This window comes from Nymphalis io, chromosome 18, assembly GCF_905147045.1.
Source record: "Nymphalis io chromosome 18, ilAglIoxx1.1, whole genome shotgun sequence".
In the NCBI taxonomy this organism is placed as follows: Eukaryota; Metazoa; Arthropoda; class Insecta; order Lepidoptera; family Nymphalidae; genus Nymphalis; species Nymphalis io.
Genome location: NC_065905.1, coordinates 7,144,302 through 7,167,962, shown reverse-complemented (window position 1 = coordinate 7,167,962; position 23,661 = coordinate 7,144,302). Strand labels below are relative to the sequence as shown.

General features: G+C 32.2%; 1 protein-coding gene and 1 non-coding gene across 4 annotated transcripts in view; both read left to right on the top strand.

Moving 5' to 3' along the window:
• The window catches only part of LOC126775213 (GAS2-like protein pickled eggs), a 124,898-nt gene extending 102,119 nt beyond the window's left edge, over positions 1-22,779 (top strand). For all 3 annotated transcript variants that reach the window (XM_050496999.1, XM_050496998.1, XM_050497000.1), the window contains 3 exons: positions 11,995-12,558; positions 15,366-16,038; positions 19,896-22,779. In XM_050496999.1, coding sequence (XP_050352956.1) covers positions 11,995-12,558; positions 15,366-16,038; positions 19,896-20,791 — 2,133 coding nt within the window. In that variant the 3' untranslated portion in view covers positions 20,792-22,779. The remainder of the gene's footprint in view (positions 1-11,994; positions 12,559-15,365; positions 16,039-19,895) is intronic.
• Positions 276-347, top strand: Trnag-ucc (transfer RNA glycine (anticodon UCC)). The gene has a single exon. It is a non-coding gene; the product is annotated as a tRNA-Gly (tRNA).
• Positions 22,780-23,661: the final 882 nt, after the last annotated feature.

Sequence of the window (23,661 nt, the reverse complement as noted above, 5' to 3'; positions counted from 1 at the left end):
TAACTCGCTGCCCTTTAACCTATTTATTTGGGGTTGTTGCATTGTGTGTACTGTTTAAAAAAGTATCGTAAATATACCAATTTTTAAGATATTATAGTGTTTGTATTTAAAGTATTAAAAAAGTGCTAGTATTAATAAAAAGCGGACAAAGAACTGAATAACTAGTTATGTCTATAAACAATGTTTTTATATAAAACTGTTTTTATCATTAATAGGTCAATGACATTGACGCGAAAAGATGATAGTGGGTCCGTATTTCAATAGCTAAAACAGATGCGATGGTGGTGTAATGGTCAGCATAGTTGCCTTCCAAGCAGTTGATCCGGGTTCGATTCCCGGCCATCGCACACTTTTTTTTTTAAATCTTTTTTTTTTATACTGACTACATATTTAAAATATTAATTTATATACTTTAAACGTTTTTTATTAAATTCTCAACAAAATTATTACTACACAAAAATATAATATTTAATATTTTTAACCGACTTCAAAAGAAGAGGAGGTTCTGAATTCGTCTGTACATATGAGGTTTATGAACCGAATTTAATGATATTTTCGATTCTTGAAATAACCAGGAGTTTTTTTACTCTTGTCTAGTGTATGACAAGAGCAAAAAAATCTCTGCTTAATTTCAAAATACAATTGAATTTCTGAAGTTGTTTTATTTTTATTATGTTTTTTTTTTAATTTAAGTTGTCTTTTAACAAGGACGTTTGAATCGTTATTCTACAAGATTATATTAAGTGTAATGATTCCAAGCTATTTTTTTTACTGTCTTGTTTACTCTTCTGGAGTTTTTATAAAAGAGGTTTTATAGTTTGTCGAGTAAGTACACAAGAAACTCATTTGTCAATAATAGACGTCTACCGAGACGAACCAAGAAACGCCCAAAATTAAATTTATCACCTTTCACCATTTCAATTACAAAATTATCTATCTATGTATTTATCCTCGAACAATGTCAAATGAATACATTTCGCAAGGATCTATGTCAGTTCCGTTTCCGGTGCACTCGCTGTTACAACCTTGATGTAACGAGTACCTACGCTAAGATAAAAGTTTGACGAGCAATAACTTGCGAGCAAGACCTTCACGCAATCACGCATATTATCGTAATGGTAACGCTTAATATAAAAACTGTAACAGAATTGACTGTTTGTGTTCAGTCTTAAGCAAATGAATATAATTGGATTTAATAAATACAATATAATTTTAATTTAAAAATAAATACAGCTTTATTTCTTGGCTTGGCTTCCTCCGCCTGTTAAGAGGTGTTAGGTATAGAAAATAAACTTTTTCTTTTCTCGGGGCTCGAGCTTGCTTTATAATAAATATCATCAAAATCGATTTAGTGGTTTAGCCGTGAAAGCATAACAAACAGTCGCATTTATATTATTATTATATTTTTTTAATTTTTATAGTATAAGTAAGCGGACGAGCAAATGAGCCACCTGATAGTAAGTGGTCACCAACGCCCATAGACATTGGCATTGTTAGAAATATTAACCAGGGCTTACATCGCCAATGCTGCACCAACATTGGGAACTAATATTTTACCCTTGAGCCTGTAATTACACTAGCTCACTCGCCCTTCAAAGCCATGAACACAACAATACAAAACACTGCTGTTTTGTCGTAGAATATCTGATGTGTAGGTGGTACCTTCTCAGACGAGCTTGCACAAAGCCCTATCACCAGTGAAGTACCACATTTCGGCATTACGACGCCGTATCGCACTTTATGTATTTCGAAGCAAAGTCATAACGTATCGATAGTTAAAATGTACTTTACACATGTTCTTATTGTAATAAAACTGTCGTCATATTTTAAGTTTTTAAAACTTTAATTTAAAATTTAGGGAATTTAAAAAAAGAAACTTGTTATAATATTCAAGTATGTTGTTGTAATTTACATATAAAATACTTGCGTTTAGTTTCGTCTTTGCGTGTTTAATTTTGTTTGTATGATAAATATATTTAAAATTATTTACTATTCCTATTCCACAGATAATATTAATATTACGTTTTGGAAATCCCTTATATCGACTGTCTTGATAGTTTTTATAACGTAACTTAGTATCTAGTACTCATATAACAATTATATAAAAATAAAGATGTAAAATTACAAATATTAGGAATCGAATTTGTGTAAATTATAAACATACAAACAAATAATAAACTTTCATTTATATTATATTGTAAGTATTAACTCGAAACGAGTTTCAGGACACGTCAAAAAAGATAATTAATTAACAAAAGTACAGCGAACCGTCGAACACAGCGTGACAATTTTTTTGTGACCAAGAAGAGAGATTTTGATAAGAGGCTCCTTGACAGGGGTCAGGAGCCAAAAACAGGCAGAATGTCAGAAAGGCTAATTTAATATTATAATTACGAGACCATGGTCGTGTCGGTTATTAAACCTTTAACGTAACGCAAGGACCGTACAAACACGTAAACAATTTCCTGCTGACAGCGATAAATGCGAAAATTTAGATGTAATTAAAGTACCACGTGACCTGGAAGCCATCAAGTGTCGTGCGCAGGCGCGAGACCTGCCATATAAGGTCTGGAGCGCGCCGCCCCGTGCCACTCGAGGTCGAATGCTCGACAAGGTCACAGGCCTTCCTCGTCGTCGACAGGGGTGACTGACTCATAAAAATTCACACTTCAACAGATTTACGATTTTGATAAGACGCGGAAGAACCCTTAATTTGACTTTACCGTGATGAATGAAACGTATTAAAGCGACGACATCGCATAAACGGAATTTATTTAGCCGTTTTTGGTGTTTAAGAACACTTATCGGGAGTTCGATCAACGATAATAAATGCATAAAAACAATTTTGTAAATTTAATCAACCATTTGTCATTCTTGCGTATCGACGCAGATTGCGAGTGGCTGCCTTCATAAAATATGTAGGATCATGATTAAAATATGAGACGAGACCGATGTTTAATAAACAACTCGCCGTGACCAGTAAATAGACACATAAACCCGGATGTAGTTAGTCAGATGCTGAGAAAATAAATAAAAATGGTCTATTATCGTGTCCTGTGGAACCGAGATATAATGTAACTCAAACACTTCCTGAATATAACGCATATTCACTTATATTATAATACCACCGTTTTCGGTATGTTACTAAAAAGGATGCTCATTCATCAAATAAATGTACTTCATAACTACTTGACTTACTTCATACTGCTTTGACTTTATAACTACCGCTACTTCTAAACTAACTGATCGTGAGAGTCGTATATGAGGTTTACTGGAGGTAGGGCTTTGTGCAAGCTCGTCTGGATAGGTACCACCCACTCATCAGATATTCTACCGCAAAACAGCAATACTTGATATTGTTGTGTTCCGGTTTGAAGGGTGAGTGAGCCAGTGTAATTACAGGCACAAGGGACATAAAATCTTAGTTCCCAAGGTTGGTGGCGCATTGGCTATAAGCGATGGTTGACATTTCTTACAATGCCAATGTCTAAGGGCGTTTGGTGACCACTTACCATCAGGTGGCCCACATGCTCGTCCACCTTCCTATTCTATAAAAAAAAAAATAACAAAATGTGGAATAGTGTCGACGAACAAGAATAAAAGTAAACAATACATATATGATATCATAATTGATTTGTATTACACGAAATTTTATTTATAACAGGTTCATTTGTGTTTTTCTTATTTTCTTTCATTTTTTATTTTTTTTTTAAGGGCAAAGATGGCCCCAGGCCCCAAATTTGGGCGAACAATACTGTTTTTTATGTTTTTTATTAATCTCGTGTGCGGTGAAGAAAAACATCATGATAAAACCTACATTTGTTGGAAAATATGCCACAAATCCGCATGGAGCAGCGTGGTGGAATAAGCTTCCCTTTCTCTCAATAGGCGAGAAGGTCCCAGCAGTGGGACATTTAAATACTGTTACTGAGTTTTTTTAAACAGTGTATTTTATTACTTAGATATTTCATTTAATAGGAAACTTCAAAAACCATTCCTTTGATAATGGGGTTTCGAAGGAACTTTGTATATCCTCGTTATAAGTCCGGACCATTTATGGTCGGCATTGGCATTGCCTTGAGATGGAATCTTGATGATTATGACCATTAGTCGATTATACCACACCGTATTAGGCGATTCCGTATTTGTTGTTTCAACGCCTATTTGTCGTGTTGAATTTAATTGAACCTGGCAACTTCCTGATGTTAATAATATCTTTGGGTCTGGACGTGGTGTCTATATTTAGACAATTTGTTTTGATATTAACAAAGATTTGTAATGATAAATAATTGATAGCATTGTCTCCCAATTTAAGTTTGCTTATGGAGAATTTTATATGTATTCTAATATTGCGAAAGTAACTCTGTCTGTTTGTCTGTCTGTTACGGTTTTATGGCTAAACAATAACCTGATTTTGCGGTAATTTGCTATGAAGCAAGTTTGAAATTCGAGGAAGGACGTAGGCATACTTCTTTATACGTAGCGACTGAGCCCAACAAGCGGGCGTAAAATGGGTAGAAATATTTTAATGCAGCAACATGAAGAAGAAATTGAGTATAGCTTTATACATATATTACTAGATTCCGCCCACTGCCTCGCCCTCATGTGTGTGGTGGGGGGTGTATGTACTCTATGTCCTTTTCTGTAGCCCTGATGACGTGCATGCAAAATTTCTTGATGAATGAGTAGTTAATAGGTGAAAGCGTAACAAACAAACAAACTCAACTCACACAGGCACAAGGGACATAACATCTTAGCCCCTAAGGTTGGGGGCGCATTGGAAATGTAAGCGATGGTTAATATTTCTTATTTTGCTAATGTCTCTGGGCGTTGGTGACCGCTTACCATCAGGTGGCCCATATTATCGTCCGCCTACCTATAGTATAAAAAAACTCGATTTTGCATTTATAACATTAATAAGGATAAGATCAATGACATTATACTTTTCTCATGGGACATGTCAGATTTTATGGGACATGTGATATATCCCTGATATATTTGTCCTCTTGTCATTTACTACATCCCAATCTCAATCAAAGCTGATGCTATTGTCCGATTATTTTTTCAATATAAATGATACACCTAATCAATTTAAAGGTTATAAACATCATTGAAATAATTCAATAACGAATCATTCTTGTTATTCGTGTGTGTGGACTTTAGATTCCTATCCCTGACGTTTGTTTATTCCTAGGGAATACTAATTTTCGCTATTAATTGTTGATTCAGTATTATTTATTTTGGATATGCATACAGCTGTTCGTATACAGTAAATGTAAATTCAATCGCGTCCTACATGTTAGTAGTAACTTATTATGTAATAGTTATTTATTGTAAGCGGATTTGATATTTATTTCATAATTTTCAATTCTATTAAATTGTCAATTTCAAAGTAAAAGATTTCTACGCTTTAAGTAACGCTTAAAGCGCTCAGCAGTACACGAAGTTCCAGGTTTAAGTATAATTAAAATCGTAGGGTACATATGTACGTTTACATTAATTACATATGACGTATTAAGATGGAATATTACAAACAAATTAACACTTATTTACATATTCTCTGGTGTTGTTAATTGTATCGTTTTGTAATCGAGACACGTGCTGCAGTAAGTGCTGAGATAACTTCCTCATTTAACACAAATAGGGTAACCATGATATATATATGAAATGAAGTACAATTCATACAGAACAAATCGATATAAATAATAGTTTTTTTTTAATATTTTTTCATTTTGTATGATACATTCATATTCTTCGATTGTATTAAATAACAATAAAATGCTACGTTTATGCATGGAATATATAATTTACTAATATAAAAATATTTTAAATGTCGTTCTTATTTGATATTAATATAAATAAATAAAAAAACAAGCCGCAATGTGTCATTGCCGCCGAAATACTTTTTCTGCTCTTGAGTAATACGAAATTGACTCATCGTAGATATTCAAATCAACATAACAAAATGTTACTTTCTTCTGAATTTTCAAGACAGTTCAAGACCTGCAGTGTTATTCTGAAGAAATAACTTCCGTTGCTCAAACTTGAAATGGTGACAACCGACTTATGGTATATTTTGATGCGTGTATTCTTGAAACATTATAATTATTATGGTCAATGTCGCTTATCACTTTCTGACATTTGCTTAATTGTGCTTACCACTGAATTGATTAAACAGATATTGATACCTCGACTTAATGTAGTTTATTTAATTTTACAAGTTAAGTGTCTAGACTTTGCAATGTTAATTTTTTAAATATTTTCGTACATATTATCGAGGACGGTAATGAACGAAAATTATTGATTGTCTTTTATTTTATTATTAATTTTGTTATTTATGAACTCGCATTTAATTTATAGTGCTATTTTTAAATAAACTTGAACACGCACTTGTAGAGCTTTATGCAAGCCCGTCTGGGTAGGTAGCACTCACAAATCACATATTCTATCGCCAAACTTACTTACTTACTTTCTTACTTACTTACTTTGATGTGTTTCGGTTAAAAGGGCAAGAGAGCCAGTTTAATTACAGGCACAGGGGACATAACATTTCATTTTCCAAGTTTGGTGTCGCACGGGCGCTGTAAGAAATATTGTATTTCTTACAGCGCCAATGTCTATAAGCGGTGATCACATATCAGCAGGTGACCCATTTTCCAGCCCGCCTTCTTACTTTATATACAAAAAAAAAAACCGCTATATTAGCGTGGTTTATAATATTCATTCGATGGTACTGCTATTTTCATTTGTGGCTTTTCTCTTGATTTAATTTGATGTGAATTACATCTGTAATTTCATAAACGGGTAGGTACTAAGTCTAAGGATAAGGATGTAATAATTTTACAGGTAGGCAATTTTTTTAAGTTTTTTTTTTTATTAATTTTTACCACATTAAATTATCCACTATTATAATTGTAAATGCATAATTAATGATAGTGGTCTTTGTTTCTTTTGGTTCAGCGCGGTATCGGAAGTAGCGTTTACGGTTAGCAGGCAAAAGCGTTACGGGCAGATTTAATTACAACATAAGAAATGGTAAATGTTACGGGTAATCAGTAACCGTAAACTGTGTTTTTTTTTTAATTGTTTTATTTCTTATGAAATTTTAATCCTACAAGACATTAATTCGAGCCACTCTATAATGTGAGTAGTAAGTTATATCTTCTACGTAAGTATTGTAGAAATATATATTATAAAACAGATAATAGTATGATAGTAAGTTTGGAAATAATCGATCGACCTTGAACCGATATGATAGGTCATCGACCTCAGCTGGTTTTGGCGGTTGTCGAACTTATTTTTCGTGCGATACCATTTACATAACCAATGACATTTTGTCGTTAAGATTTAGAAAAAAATAAGGAAGATAATATGTTTTATAATAGAAATGGATAAAGTAAAATCTATACATAACTAAGTTGTAAAGCTACCTACTTATTGATCAGATAAACTGCCAACAGGCGAATAAATTTTTAAGATATGTAATCCGGTTTATTTGTTAATAGTAAAATTCTAATCCGCTAAAACTACTGCGATGACTCAAGGAATTTTCACATAATTACCAAATTCCATTTTTCTTTCCGATAATAAGAAAAATAATGTCACCACGATTCAATGTAAACTGCCTACAATATAACTTACGAATATATCAGGAATTTATACGCACAATAATATAATTAATCAGCCAGTGTCTACTCCAGCCTGTAGATATTTATTAAAATAATTTATTGACAGTTAAGTTAAAACTTTTCCTAGTAATACTTCCGATATGAGATTGTTATTTATCATATTTATAAGCACACATAACTTTTATAAAGTCGTAGTAAACGATATTGATAACCATCTTATAAAATAAAATTACAACCAAAATATTGGGCCTTACAATTAAATGCTTTAATTTCAATAAAATGTCTAATTAAAAAAAAGTTAGATTGTGTTCCAATTGTGTGACGTCAACAAAATTAGAATATTCGAACGTAAACCGCCATATTCAGGTAAAAGCGAAATAGTAAATTACAATATTTAAATATTAGATTATCTGTGACGAATCAATTTAACCGTTAAACTAAATTCACGCTTAACGTTTATTATATGAAAACATTGTAACCGACCTTGAGGGTTGGTTCGCGGTTAGTATTGTACTAGTTACAATTTCAATGTGTCTGATTTTGAATATGTATCCTTGTTTTGTTATAGCTTAAATACGATAAAGTTGATAATCTACATCCAGAAAAAGGTCATTTTAATTATTTATTTATTTGTTTGTTTAACTATAGAATGAATAAGACATTGCATAATGTAATGCTACTTAAAAAATAATATTAATTAGCAAATCCTGTTTTGATGGAATTACTAAGATTGCTATTTTCTCACTCAGTTGAGAGTATCGTGCGATAATAGCCCAAGAGATAGAATTTGCGACTCTCCAAACGCTACGCTGTCCGTATAACACTGAGGTATTAAGATTTGATCTTTTTCGATTGTTTATTGGTAAATAAGAGAAAAATTCTGCGTCTCAGGTATTTAAAAGAGGAGAAACTGCTTATGGCTACTTATATTAAAGTTTTTTAGACGCATATTAAGAACGCTTCCTCTTTTTTCGTAGAAATAGATTTTCTTTCTATAGAATAGGAAGGCGGACGAACATATGGACCACCTGATAGTAAGTGGTCATCACCGCCCATAGACATTGGCATTGTAAGAAATGTTAACCATCGCTTACATCACCAATGCCCACCAACCTTGGGAACTAAGATGTTATGTCTTGTGCCTGTAATTACACTGGCTCACTGCGACGGGGGACTTTGTTTTATAATGTGTAGTGTGATATTCTTTCATAATAGTGTATCATTAATAGTTTAATATTTTGCAAGGCGAATGAAACTGTTAAAGCATTCATCATAGATAAATAAATAAAAACACTTAACTTTCAATACTGTGCAGATTTAACCTTTTGCACTAATCGCTAATATGTTTAATTACATATGTAAGCACACTCACGCGCGCGCATTTATAGTAATTTTAAGTCGGTGTATTGGTCGAACTTTTTTATTTAAAAAATGTTGCCATTTCAAAAAGCTTCAATAAATAGTTTTCAAAGCTAAAATTGTTAATATTCATTATTTTCACTATTGCAATCCAAACATATGTAATACATTTTTTTATATAATAAAATCAGTAATCAATATTATTTTATTTTAATACAGATGCGGTATTTTTCCTTAGTAGCTATTATTATATGATAATGTGACTTTTATAAAACGATTTATTATTAATAGTTCTATAATTATAATTTATATTCACAACAATATTGTTACAAAACACGAAATTAATATGGAACAATATAATTATTGGTATTTAAGCTTGATATCACATTTGCGACGCCGACCGGCGCCTGCGCATGACGCAACCGAATTATAAATACTAAGTACTATGCATATAAAATTGTCCTGCGATTCGAGCAATTATTATAGCCTGCATTTTAATAAGACATACAACATATATTTTTCCATCTTGTAAATATATTGAGTAAAATTTATTTTATGCTTATATTGTAAGTACGTAACAGTCATTTCATGTCCCACTGTTGGGCTAAAGCCTCATCTCCTTTTGAGAAGTTTTGTTTGGCAACCGATAATCATAGGTTATAAATCATTTATTTTTTTTAAGACAAGCTGTGTTTAATGCTATTAATATCTGAATATTTATTATTTTGTGGTCTGACTTTATAAGGATTCTATATCCATAATCATTGACTGCCTCGACGTTCAAGTGGCTAAATATAAAGCAGCAAATCACGAGATCCTGGGTTCAAACCCCAGATAGGGCCGATAAAAAAAGTTAGTTTTATGTCGAAAAATTCTCAGTAGCACCCCGTGTCCGGTGGCTGGAAGTGTATACAAATGGCTCTTACAAACACATTTTATATTGCAATAAAATTTATTAAATTTAAAACTACCGTCGGACTGGATTGGGTTCTACCGAGCAGAACCGGATAGACATTTTATAGTTACTCTTTTCCGACGAATACATTTCATAGGTATGCTATTAATATTATTTTACTGTATACTATTACAGTATACAATTACCATTTATTTATTGATAGTAATTATGTAGACTATTGTACTATTAACGTCATTTTTATTTTACTTTAACACGATCGTAAAATAAGCGTTTTGATGTAAACTTTTTTTTTTCTCCGCTATTTGATGGAGATTTGATGAAGTTTGATCGTGAGCTCAAATGTCATCGTGTCATTTTATCTGTATTATTTTGTTTGTGGGCTTTTTATGAATATATTGTAGTAGTTTTTTTTAAAACAGAAGATTGAATATTTATTTAATATTACGCGTGGAATACATATTTTTCCCCAAAGGTTTTCTTACACTTATTTCTAGGACAACACGTTATGCCAATGACCATAAGTAGGTCCTAACTATACAAATAGGACCTCATAATTAAGGTATTGTTTGAAAACCGAGACAGTATTATGTTTTGTGAACTCCAGGTAACTTCACGTTTTCCCAAGCCCTTTCATACGTCCTTTTGTCTCTGCATCAAAGACGCATGAACAATGAATCCTTACAAATGCTGTAGGAGAACCTAACACTTCCTCGTACAGCATTAGCAAGTCTGAATTTTACACAATCGTCTTTGAAAATAGGTTTTTTGACATCTGCGATTTCAAACAACTGCGTGTAAGATATTACATTCCTTTGACCATTACTTTTAAAATTACAAGAGTCCTTATCCAATAGACATTAAAAATGTAAATTGTTTTAAGTAAAGACTTTTTTAAATTGAATTGAACCCGTTACACTTTCTTATTGTTTGTCAAAAATATATTAACAATCCGATTTTCTATGTCTATTATCGATTAAAGATCTTTGAATGAAAACTTCGTCAAGTTATTACAACGTACAAAATATATTTATTATTCCTCTGTCAAAATAGTCAGATATTTACCCAATTGGGATATAATTCGTTTAGCTTGATGTAGAAAGTTTCTTTTAAGATTGAAAAAAAATCGTTAGAGTCGAACCAAATTTGGTATTCATTATCTGTTACAAATATGGTAGTAAATGGGGTCTGTGGCGCCAGGGCTTGAAAATTTATTACTACTTACTCATATATAGCGGTTATCAGACATAAGTTTAGTTGCTATGAAGGATTGACTTGTCTGAAAACGCATTTACTGATTTTCCTTATTCAGAAAATACTTTTAAATTATTGTAAATTTAAGCGAATATTCTTCGTCATCTCTATTATACCACAAGTTGATTTACAGCTAAAGAATGGTCACATTCCGCCATAGTCGTAGAACAAACACTATTTTGGATATACACGAAAACATAGAATTATAGAGATAAATATCATTTTTATTAGGAGAGTCAGTTGTATTGGAAAATTCAACAGTGTGCCTAAAGCGAGTTTTTTATTTATTCGACAGCGCCGTCCAGTGAAATAATCTGAATTCGTCAACGTTATCAAATAAGTTAAAAATGTTGTAGTACGCACATAGTAATTAGGTTAATAAATCTATATTTAAATTTAAGACGTTGTACTACAAAATTAAATCATTGCTTATGCGTCTATGTACCACGAGAAATCAATATTTATTAATTGGCATTGTAAATATTATAAAACGGTTTAATGTCATGAAATATATAAAATAGATAGAAAATTATACATTTTCTCTTCGACAACTGCAATTAAATATAAAGTCTGATAATAAAAAGCAGCGATAGATAAATAATTTATTGTAATATTACATATGGTAATACCTAGGATGATTTGATTCAGAAAAACAATAAAACAGTACGTTTGAAGATATAAACAAACTGGTCCATTTATGTTGAAAGCTTTTACGCTTAGTTGATAATGAAAAAGATTAGAGATGCTCTACCAAGCATCTCTACGACTATAATTAGAGAAATATTCACATCAATAAATCTAATTTAATGAAGTACTATAATTATTTTTATTTTGTTACAGCACGCGAACGCTGTCCGCGAATCAGCGAAACTCATCCTAGACTCACCGGTGCCAGAATCAGAAGATGCTTTGATACTTGCAAAAGCTCTGCGTACCCGGCCACCAGTCAACATGCTTCCTGCTGCTAAAGCTGGTACTTTCTTCGCCAGAGACAATTTATCGAACTTTATCGACTGGTGCCGTAAAGCATTGGACATCCTGGAATGTCTCCTATTTGAAACAGATGATTTATGTCTTCGAAAGAATGAGAAGCATGTTGTCTTGTGTCTCCTAGAAGTAGCTAGGAAGGGAGCAGTTCTTGGCATGCCCGCTCCATTGCTTGTTCAAATGGAGAAACAAATCGAGAGGGAATTAGCCGGTGAAGAGTTGAGACCAGATGATTCAGCGCTGGGCTTAGTACCCTCAGGACCTCAGCCGCAGTTGGTCACAAATGACCTAAGAAGTTTGGATGAGCGGGTCAGAGATTTGGTAGAAAGATGCTCCTGTCCCACCCAATTTCCGATGGTGAGGGTTTCGGAGGGAAAATACAGGATTGGAGACACTAGAATGCTGATCTTCGTCAGAGTGAGTTGTTGATTTTTAAAATCTTTTTTTTTTAACTTTTTTTATCATAATTATAACATTACAATAATACAATCTTTAAAATAGTATATTACCATAAGTCGGTTGTCAATATTTCACAGGTTAGTATTGAAGTGAAGTGAAAAACTATACTATACCACCTGTCTGTTGTTAAAATATTTTTTCTTATAAAGTATCTTTAAAATTTCGAACTTTAAGATTAAAATAGTTATTTATAAGTTAACATAAATAACACAAGTTTCATACCAAACGACATATAAAGTTAAACAGGAAGACAAACTGACATTGATTGAGTTTATTTGCTTAACCAGTTATTCTAGATGCTAAGTGAATAAAACAATAATATCTAATGAATGGGATAAATAATGTTTATTTGTGTTGCACGATTATCAAACGCATAATATCGTGTTTCAATTTTTGCCTCACTTCGCTGTAGTTAAGGGTGCAGTAGTTCTAATTGCGTCATAACTTGGCGAGTAATTCTGGATGGTCAAAATATATCTTATCTTGGATGTTAGTGTATCTGTTTGAGATTCATCGACATTATTTGACCGATCACCGTGGAAGTTGACACGTGTTTGTTTTTATTCATAGGGAAGAGTTTATTTTATCCACCTTTTCGTCTATGAATACTCTATTTCCGTAAATTCATAACCCTTCAACTCTGATTACTTTAGTTACCAAATTAAATTATTACAGTTCCGTTTAAATTGTTGTTCTTACTCTACTAAGCTTTCAAACACTTTATTCCAAACTATTTCATTATTATTATAATATAATAATAGGAATCATATGGTAAATATAATCGAACATTCTATATATTTTTTATATGTATTTAGATACGTTTAATAAATATTTTTTTGCAAATATTCATCGTGTGAAAATTACTAAAGTATCTAATCTATACAAAAATATCGTTTGCAAATAGATTTGACAATATTATACGACTTTGAGTCTTACTTCAATTTGTTTGAGCTTTATAATCGTATTTTGTAATATATTGTTTATTGGCCTCGTTTTGAACCTTGCGTCCCTTAATATGGAGTGATTGACAGTCCAAAACGTAGAACTAATTTATCTTGAACCGTCACTTTGAACAATATGCGTGTTGTAAAAGTTTTCTTTAAATTGGTAGATACCGTAACCAATATAAATTGAACAGTCTAAAAATAGACAAATTTTCTACTTCTATCATGTATTACTTCGAAATGGTCTAATAGTTTTAGTTTATTTTTTACTTGTATGTACATATCTCTAATTTTATTCCAATTTGTGAGCCTCTGTGATCAGAGATTGACTAGTGGTTAGAAAATGTAAATTTTAACCGTTGGTTGCGGATTCAAACCTGGGCAGGCACCATTGAGTTTCATGTGCTTAAAATGTGTTTGTAATTAATCTCGTGTTCGGCGGTGACAGAATACATCGTGAGGTGTATTTGAAGTTGACACACAAGATACCGAGTTAGTCTCCAATAAACCGATGGGCTGTTACTTCCACTATGTAAAGCATTTCAAATCCCTTCTTAAATATATTTTGTATTATGAGTTGTTTGTTTATCCTGTTTTAATATGTCTTATAGTAAACTATGTTGCTTCCACCTCCGTTATTAGATCAGCCTGATGGTATTTTAATAAAATATTATCAAACATACATTTGCAATATATCAAATTCATTACGACATTTATAAGCAAGTTGAATCGACTTCCTACATCTGTTTACACAGTAACTTTAGCTTATATAAATTGATTTAATATATTTAAAAACTACCAAATGTTAGATTAGCCTTCAAATATAATCAATTTGTAAGGAAATAGAGTTAAGCTAAGTACCAATAAATAAAATTAGAAAGTTTAGGAATATATAGGAAATACATAGGAACCATCAATTTATAAATAAGCTCAGTTCACGTATACCCAAACAGTTGTGGTTCAGTTGAAACTGGCCGTAAGTAAAGGTCATGCTCCAAACGTTTTGTACAATATCAACCGATTTGATTTGACCAAACAAGGAATCGAACGGACGTATGAATCATCGATACCTTAACGGTGTAACGTTCGCTTTTATAGACTTCTAAAATAGTTCAGAACGTTTATGTAACACTCATTAGTATATGGGTGCATTTAAAAGAGGTTATAATATTTTACGCAATGAAATAAATGGTTTTTATTTTAGGAGTTTCCATTAGAGGAAGTTTAAACTAAAAGGTTATATCGCAAGCTCATTTAAATAAGTGGAATAGGTAACTGTATCGAAGAGTAGCTGTTACTTAATAGAGACTAGAAAGATAAATGAAATAGCCAGAGATACGCCATTTCTTTTATCATTCTCACGTGATGGTACGTATAGCGTATACCAATCGAAAAAGGATTAAATATAGAACCTTAGATTTTCATATTCTGTAAGATTTGCTAAAGTGCCTGCTACATTATGCACTTTAAACAGCTCTTGATTAATATTACCTATTTTTATAATTCAACTTAACTATTTATGTCAGCTATTATTTTACTTCCAATGTTTTGATAACAACTTTGCCGACAATTAAAGCGCTAATTTGTCACGAATCCATAATGAATATCAGACCAATGATATTGCGTCAATTCAATGTCAGAGCTGTATATTTGTCTAAGCTCCTCTTGTAGAAATCGATTCTAATATTCGGTATTCCAATTATCTTTGTTTAGAAAACTCGACACATTTGGGGAAAATTAATTAGGGACAAACGATATCTACCTAAATGATCTAACACTACATCTATCACTAGGTATTTATTTGAAGTTATATTTTTTCAGATTCTACGATCACACGTAATGGTACGCGTTGGAGGTGGTTGGGACACTCTTGCACATTATCTGGACAAACATGATCCCTGTCGCTGCAAGGCACAGCATCGGACATCTCTCTCCGCCCGCTTAGCTCGCCCGAAACACGACCTCGCTGGAGCCACAGTCACGTACGAACGACCAGACCCAGGACCTACCTCACTCCCATATAAAGACTACAAAGAAAATAAGAACTACGAGCCAATGTCTTTACCATATTCAGCTAAAGTGTACAACGATGAACCGAAATCTGGACAATATTTATCTAACAACAAATTAGACGCTCCAACAAGCCTACCATATTTAGGAGACATGGACAGAGCTTTATCTCCAAGCAGGAAGCATCTTACAACAAGAAATAATAGCCCTGGCAGACATTCGTCGTCACCAGATCGTAGGACAAAAATTGTTCCGTCAAACCATTTGGTACCAACCCCTCATGCTGTCAGGAATAAGAGTCCAAGGCCGGTGTCTCCAGCGCCAGCCGCCGAGAGCGCTTCAGATAATGGATCAGAGGTTTCTGACGAGGGGTACAGAAGCCTGGGAGTGGTGGCAGGTTCCACACAAGGGTCGCCTTCTACGAAAACAACGAATAGATATTCGCTGCACAGTCAAAATTCTATGGACGACGCTGATTTTAGTGGTAAATATTTGTTACCTAAAATATTTATTGCCTTTATATTTGTCTATATATTGTACAATTTGTTATATATGAGTTACTTATTTCTTTTAGGTACACAAAGTCTTATTTTAACCTTACTTAAAGTCTCAAACAAATATTCCTTTTTATGTAACAACATAAGAAGACGACAAACGACTCACTCTACTTGTAAATGCGTTAGTACATATGTACATCCATAATGCATTATCGGTGTACATATGTACATATCTATATTTCGTTAAAAAATATAATTATTTTTAGATAGAAACTCTCTCAGTGCTATACTCTGTACCTGAATCATTATCTTTGATAGATTATCGTGCATCTATGTAGTATTCAAAAAGTCGTGTTTGACATTTTGTTCAAATTCAAACGTACGAAATACTTGTTCAGTATAATACTGTACAATTAATAATCCATTCAATGAACCATATTTTTCTAGGTAAGGAAATAGAAATTGAATGTACGCTTTCTAAAATTGGATCATATGAGTAGCTACGATCATTAAAGAACCATTAGAAGACTAAACGATGCATTATATTTTTTGTACGTCCGTATGTTATATGTTAGTCACATGTCTTCCGCTATCGGCTTATCTGATTGGTCATTTAAGTTTCTTGTACATATGATAATGTAATCGATTGGATGCAATCAATCGTTCTCTTTTTACCTAATATTTAAAATTACTTCATTAATTCGATTGTAAGCATTAGTCCTGTGTTTTTAAGCAATATTTACTAGTTTGAATCAGTGATGATATATTAGTTTAAAATCATCAAGCATACTTAACTATGTATGATTTTAAAATATTGAGTAGATGTACACTATTTATTGATATAATTATATTATATTATTATTATATTATGTTATTATTATATTAAATTATAAAAACAGTATTAATATATGCCATTAAGACATTGAGCTGACCCCAAATAAATGGGGCAACACAAAACAACAAGTGAAGGCGAGTAAATGATAACGATAACGATGATAAAAAGGAAGTAAAATACGACCTATAATCCTATATATTCAGAAATATTAATGCGTTAAAAGGGTATACCGCTAGTTATGATTTAACTTTGTCAACCAAAATATTTTATCAGATCTTTTCTGGTTAACAAGCAAGCATAGTTCCAGATCTTTCTAGAATATGATTCCCGTTCCATATCTTCAATACATATGATACCAATTGCCTATTGCGATTAATCATAAACAAATTATAGTTAGTGCGCAATTTATCAGCTGTCTACCGATTGTTGGTCTCCGTTTGGACAGAATAGAACTATTGTTTGCTTGCAAACTTGGTTGCAATCGATTGCTAATGCCATAATAACTAAATATATCCAGTCTTTCATTTTTATTGTTTCGTAGTCAAAAACGGAACACCTTATAATTTCGTCACGTATTTTTGAAGTTATCTTGATACTTGTGGCAGTTTTTAATTAGCTAATTTAAATTCGTAATCTTCTACTGGACTGGTGGTAAGCCCGTTCGGGTCACCAATCATCAGCGCTAACATGGTTGTAAAGAAGATAAGCTATTATTTATTGTTTTGCGTCATAAATACGATAGTCCATTTAGTAGGTTCTTCTGAATTGATTTTTATACGTATGATTGTGTAATCATACGTCCTGGTATGTAAACAATAAATGCGTTCATAAAAAACAAACATTAACTGTAACTAAAATGTATATACACCTAAAATATATACATCGTTTTTACTTTATGTAAACAAAAAAACACTTAAAAGTGTAAACAATAGCATTTCGAAAATCATTCATCAAGTGAAAGGATCCCAATCGAAAGCAAAACACAGGTCCTTGATAGGAACAATGCACTACCGATTTAGAACTAAAATATTTAGGCACTAAAATTCAACTATATAGTTAAATAAATAAGAGTTAAAATAGCATAGCAAATTCGAGAATAAGCGAACTCGTTCAAACGTGAGACTATTTGAAAACATCGAAGGGTGAATCGACATTCTTTTGGAGAGCACAATGCGGTGTACCAAATATAGTTACGAGTGTATGGTTAGAGCTATAGAATGTCGAACTTAGCTTTTTGCTTAAAATTAAACACATATTGAACCAAAGGTGTAGAAATTATGATGAATAGATTTGCTTTGTTACCTACAATCCCAATCCGTTCAATTGTAATTCTATCGCTAAACACCAATTCAATATTTTTTTCTTCTAGTTAAAGAGATAAGTAAGCCAGTGTAACCAGAAGCACGAGGGACATAAAAATATGTAAAAAATAGATAATAAAATGAATATAAATATAGTTAATACAACTTACAATTGAACCCAAATGAGAAAATACCTACAATATATGTACATCTTCCGCTTAACGATGCGTCATCAATGGCTTAATTTCGTCGCCATATTAAAATTTTGGACATGTATCAACCTTGCGTCGACCTTATATTATTTGGCAAGAAATGAGTCCTCGCATCTCATAAAAGTTACATTTCAATCACAATCAATTATGTAGGCGTGTTGGGCCAAGTCTGTACGATACCTTTTACGATTGAAGAATGCGTCCAGTTCGACGCCAAAGGGTTAAAGTTTTAAGATAGATGTTGAAACGCTGGCCTGAGCTACCATTAGTATTCTGAATAATTAGATTTTTTTGTTTGCGCGTAGTACTTGATTTTGTCTCAATAAAATGGTCCATCCGAATTTAAATCATTAATTTACCGTTTAATAAGTATAATTTGCTACAAAGAATTGTTCTATTTCTTTATAATAATTTTATATTATTAGGGAGATAAAAGTTATTAGCGACTTTATTAATATGAATTAATGCATTGCTAATAAATCATTACAAATAACTGATTAATGAAAAAAAATTCTAGCTGCGTTACGGCGTATTAATTGAATGGACCAGATTAAATAATTCGTTTGTATTTGCAATAACAATATAATTTATTGATTTTTTTTAAATTGCCATACGGCTTATTTATTGAAATGGCAAAAAATAGAAAAATTAGTTGTATATTGTATATTTACCTTACTTTAAATACAATATCAATCTGATTGATCTTTATTAATGAGCCATTTACTATTTACTATTTGTTGTAGAATTGTAGGATTCATTGCTTCTGTAAATGAGACAATAATCTTATATTATGAAGGGTGTTAAGAAATATCTTAAGAAAAAAAAGTCATTATATGAAATTCTACTATTACTTTATAAGGCGTGACATAATATAACAAAAGATGTATTATACACGCAGTTCACATTACTGAATCGACTTGGAATTGATCTCACCCGTCAACTTTGCACACGACACCAACGATCCGAAGCCTCATATTATAACTTTACAAAAATGGTAATAAGAGATACGCATTATGGTGATACAGGAACTAGAGGCAACAATAAATAGACATGAAACGATAATTCTCATAATCTAATCTAGGCTGAACAATCGAGTCGGCATAACGGCGCCTACCATTAAAGACCTTTGCTTATCTAAACAAAGTGCTTCGTAAATAATCATAGTACTGATCTATAATTTAGTTATCTATCGTGATAGCAGTTGGCGTATAATATTGAAGATGTTAAAGAATATGTGACCACATATTCTTTAACATCTTTGTTTGTTTAGACTATGAAGTATTAAATTATAAAATATATAATAATATTTCACGGTGGCGCTAATCTTGTTTACTGTTTTGGTTTCGAAAGTAAATACTTTTACTTACCTCAACAAATCACACGAAAATGGTTTAACATTAATTATTTAAATAGTGACAGTGTATCGTTTGGATTTACTAATATGTTATGTCAATTATAAACACATTCGCCTAAATTTTTTTTTTCTGTCCTTTCAGAGCGTCTCGACCACGACGACGGCTGTCACGTAGATAAAAGCGATCGCGTTGATGACTATGTGAGCTTGAACACAGGACTCCGTAAAACGGATTTCTCAGACACATTCTACGGTGGTAGAAAGAACAGCTCAGAGGATAAGTCTAATCGTACGAGTCCAGAATGCATCATAGTACATGAAAACAACGATTCGCCCAGTAAAAGCCTTAGACCGACACGAGATGCATCGCAGTCACCGGTGAAAACCATTAGGAGTAGACAGGCCAGCCGGATTCCACACTCTCCGGTCAGAAATAGAACACCAAGTAGGGGAAACACCCCGAGCCCTAAACACACCCCCAATCCACAATCGTCACCAAAGCTGGCCCCAAAACTACCGCCAACAGCGCGTAACACTTGGGGAGGCAGAACTGCTCCTAATCAAACGAAAACTAAATCAAGACCGACTATTGGAGCTGATACATTTGAGAATCCGAATAAGTCACCCAAGAATAAGCCAAAAGTTCAAAATGAGGCGTTTAAAAGAAATTCACCGCTCAGAGCTAGTAGTGCGACCCTGAGATCTCCGACTCATCAGAAGGCATTGAGTCCTCTGTTGGAACAAATCTTAAGATCTACCGAGACCGCGAAGGATGATGCCACAGTTCTGGAAAAAATGAAAGAGATCATCAGGACTTATTCGAAAGGGGAAGATTCTTTATCAAGGACTAGCTCTAAAGACTCGGATTATGCTGACTTCACATCAGCTTGGGTGATGTCTGATGGGAAACTGGAGAGGTCGACCAGTACTAGGCAATTGGCTGCACCTAGAAAAGATCCTAGGAACGGTGCGTCTAGGATACCAGCTCCAGTGTCTATAGGCTGCCGGAGGTCAACATCAACAACTCAATTCCAATGACCTGGTGAAAAATATCAGGAATAAAAAGACTTATGCACCAGGTTCTCGTTCGAATCAAATGTGATTAATCAAGCACGTGAATTTTGTGAAATCGGATAATTTTAGGAAAGTGAATATACGAAAAGTGATCGCAAAGCTAGGCTTTAATGGCATATAGAAGTAGGCTACCTAAGTATTTACACATCGTAAATACATCAATATCTCTATCATATCTTAAATAGTAGATATACTACGTTATAATGTAAAAGATTAAAAAAATCTAATTTCATTTAACGTATTTTTTTGTCAATAGCAGTTTTTCTAAGAATAATTAACATAGAAATTATAATTTTTGTAGTTTCTAATATTTTGATTTTTAATTATGAAAATTAAACAAGAAAAAACGCATTATGATTGACGTTGGCGGCACTCCATTGATACATTACCAAATAAATGTAAAAAAAATGCTATTTATGATAAAAAAAAGAAAAAAAGTTTGATTTATATTGCTAGTTTGTTACAACTGTCAAATAAATCTGTCAATTGGAAGGCTGTCAAAAGAGAATAATAAAGTTAGATGGTGCTAATTAACAATTGAACCTTTAATTTAAGTTATTTTATTTTTAACTTACGAAATACGAAAGAAAAAAAATAAGTTAAGTTTACCTAAGATGTTTAATCTTTAATAGTATTATTCAATTTTTCAATGTTACGTTACTTTAAGATTAGTAGATATATTTCTACATTATGACAAGTTATATTTTTTAAGTTAAATTTAAGCATATCTTACAATGATCCCGGCTTTTAAAAGTCAACTTACAAGCATTTAAAAATTCAAAAAACGCCAATGTGTATTGGCTATTATTCTTCTCAGTAATCTCATTTTTAAAGTAGGATGTAAAGGGTCTGAGCTTATAATTGCAAATTTTGTTGAAATCATAAATAAAAAAAGAAAGAAACGGCACAATAATAACGACATCCATGAGTATACCTCACTTAGTTTAAATATAGATTAAAAATATTTTTTCACACGATATAAAATTTAAATGTCATCTAAATTATTAAAATGGCCGTCCGTCAAAATGACGTATATCATAGAGTCGTTACGTTCGTTGTAAATAAATAATTTAATGATAATTAAATTAACGATCGTATCGACTGAAGTATCGATGTACAGATATAAAAGATAAAAAACGAATGTATGAACTGTTTTAACATACATTGTTTAATATTAGTAGATTTTGTAGAATTATATTCAAATACGTTCATTCTCTATTTATAGAAAATGACTTATAAACTGGTATTGTAATATTTTGTACCAAAAAGGTTCAATATAGTTCTAAATTATTGGCATTTTGTGAGAATCTGTTGTATCTTTAGCTATGAATTTTACTGCTTACCTAATCTGCACTTTATAATGCTCTACCCGATATCTATACTGAATATAAATATATTTAGGTAATCACCAAACATTTAAATCTGTATATTATTTGACAATGATTTTTATTGATTAATCTTTTATTGAATAATATTTGAATTAAATGTTCGGTGAAAATAAATCGCTCATTTACCTACTTATTCAATATAAACATTTTTAGTTCAGAGGTAATCAATAATTAAATTTATTTAAGACTATATTATATAGTATCCGATATTTTACATAATATAATTTTGACAATAATAATTATTTTTTAGTATACAATTTATATTACCTCTGAAAAATATCTAAAAATATTTATAAGCTAGCTGTAATGCAATATGTTTCTACTTAAATGTCATAAAATTATCATAAATATTTATTGGTAAGAATTATTTTAAGATTACATATAATTTTCTACATTTTTTGTATTTTTTATTATAATTATGGTGATCTTATGGCATTTAAGAGCTCTTAGCTACTTAAGAGGCTAAGTTTATTAGAATACTGTTTCTTCTACGTATGTTACCAGTGACTATGCCATAGAAATCGTTATAACACTCCGAATAAAGCGTTAAGCATTTAATGGATATATTATTCTTTTTATTTACTACAAGCCACATATACCTCCTTACTTAATACTAACCCGATGCAAATAATTCAATGATATTTAACTGTAAATATTTTTGAAAAAGGCTATATTTGTTAAGACATTGGCATTTCATTTCCAAAACAATGATTATTTTTAAAAACAAAAAGATCCAAAATTTTGGAGAATGGAGTAAGCGGAATAGGCTTATGTTTAATGATGAAAAGTGCTCTATAATATCATTCACACGCGCAAATTTACCAGTCAAGTACGACTATCGTTTAAGCGACGTTGTTTTAGGGCGGTAATCTACTAGCAAAGACTTAGGAGTCTTGATGAGTAATAACCTGAGCTTTACCGACTACGTTTACAATATTACTAAAACGGCATACAAATCCCTAGGTTTTGTTTTGAGGCAGTCAAAAAACCTTGAAAATGTTGCTGCGGTCAAAATAATGTACAACTGTTTCGTCAGAAGCACGTTAGAAAGTAACTCAGTTATTTGGACCCCACATGAGGTAAAATACAAACTCATGGTGGAGAAACTCCAAAATAAATTTTTGAGGTGGCTTTACCACAAGCAATACGGATTCTTCATGGGGTAACCTTATCTTTATCCTAGTTTATTTGTACAAGGAATGACAGGATTCGATTCCCTCGAAGTGCGACGACATATGGCCTTGCTAAGCTATTAAGCTTATAATAAGCTTCCAGTTACTCAGGGGTACCATTTTAATCCCTCAGTGTTATAGCTAATAATTGTTGAGCGTTCTTGACAAATACACTCGCGCTCGTCGACACAAGCTATTTGCGGTGCCCGGCTGTCGATTGGTACTGGTGAGCGAGTCACCTTTGATACGCGCGTTGACCTTGCTCAATGGTGTC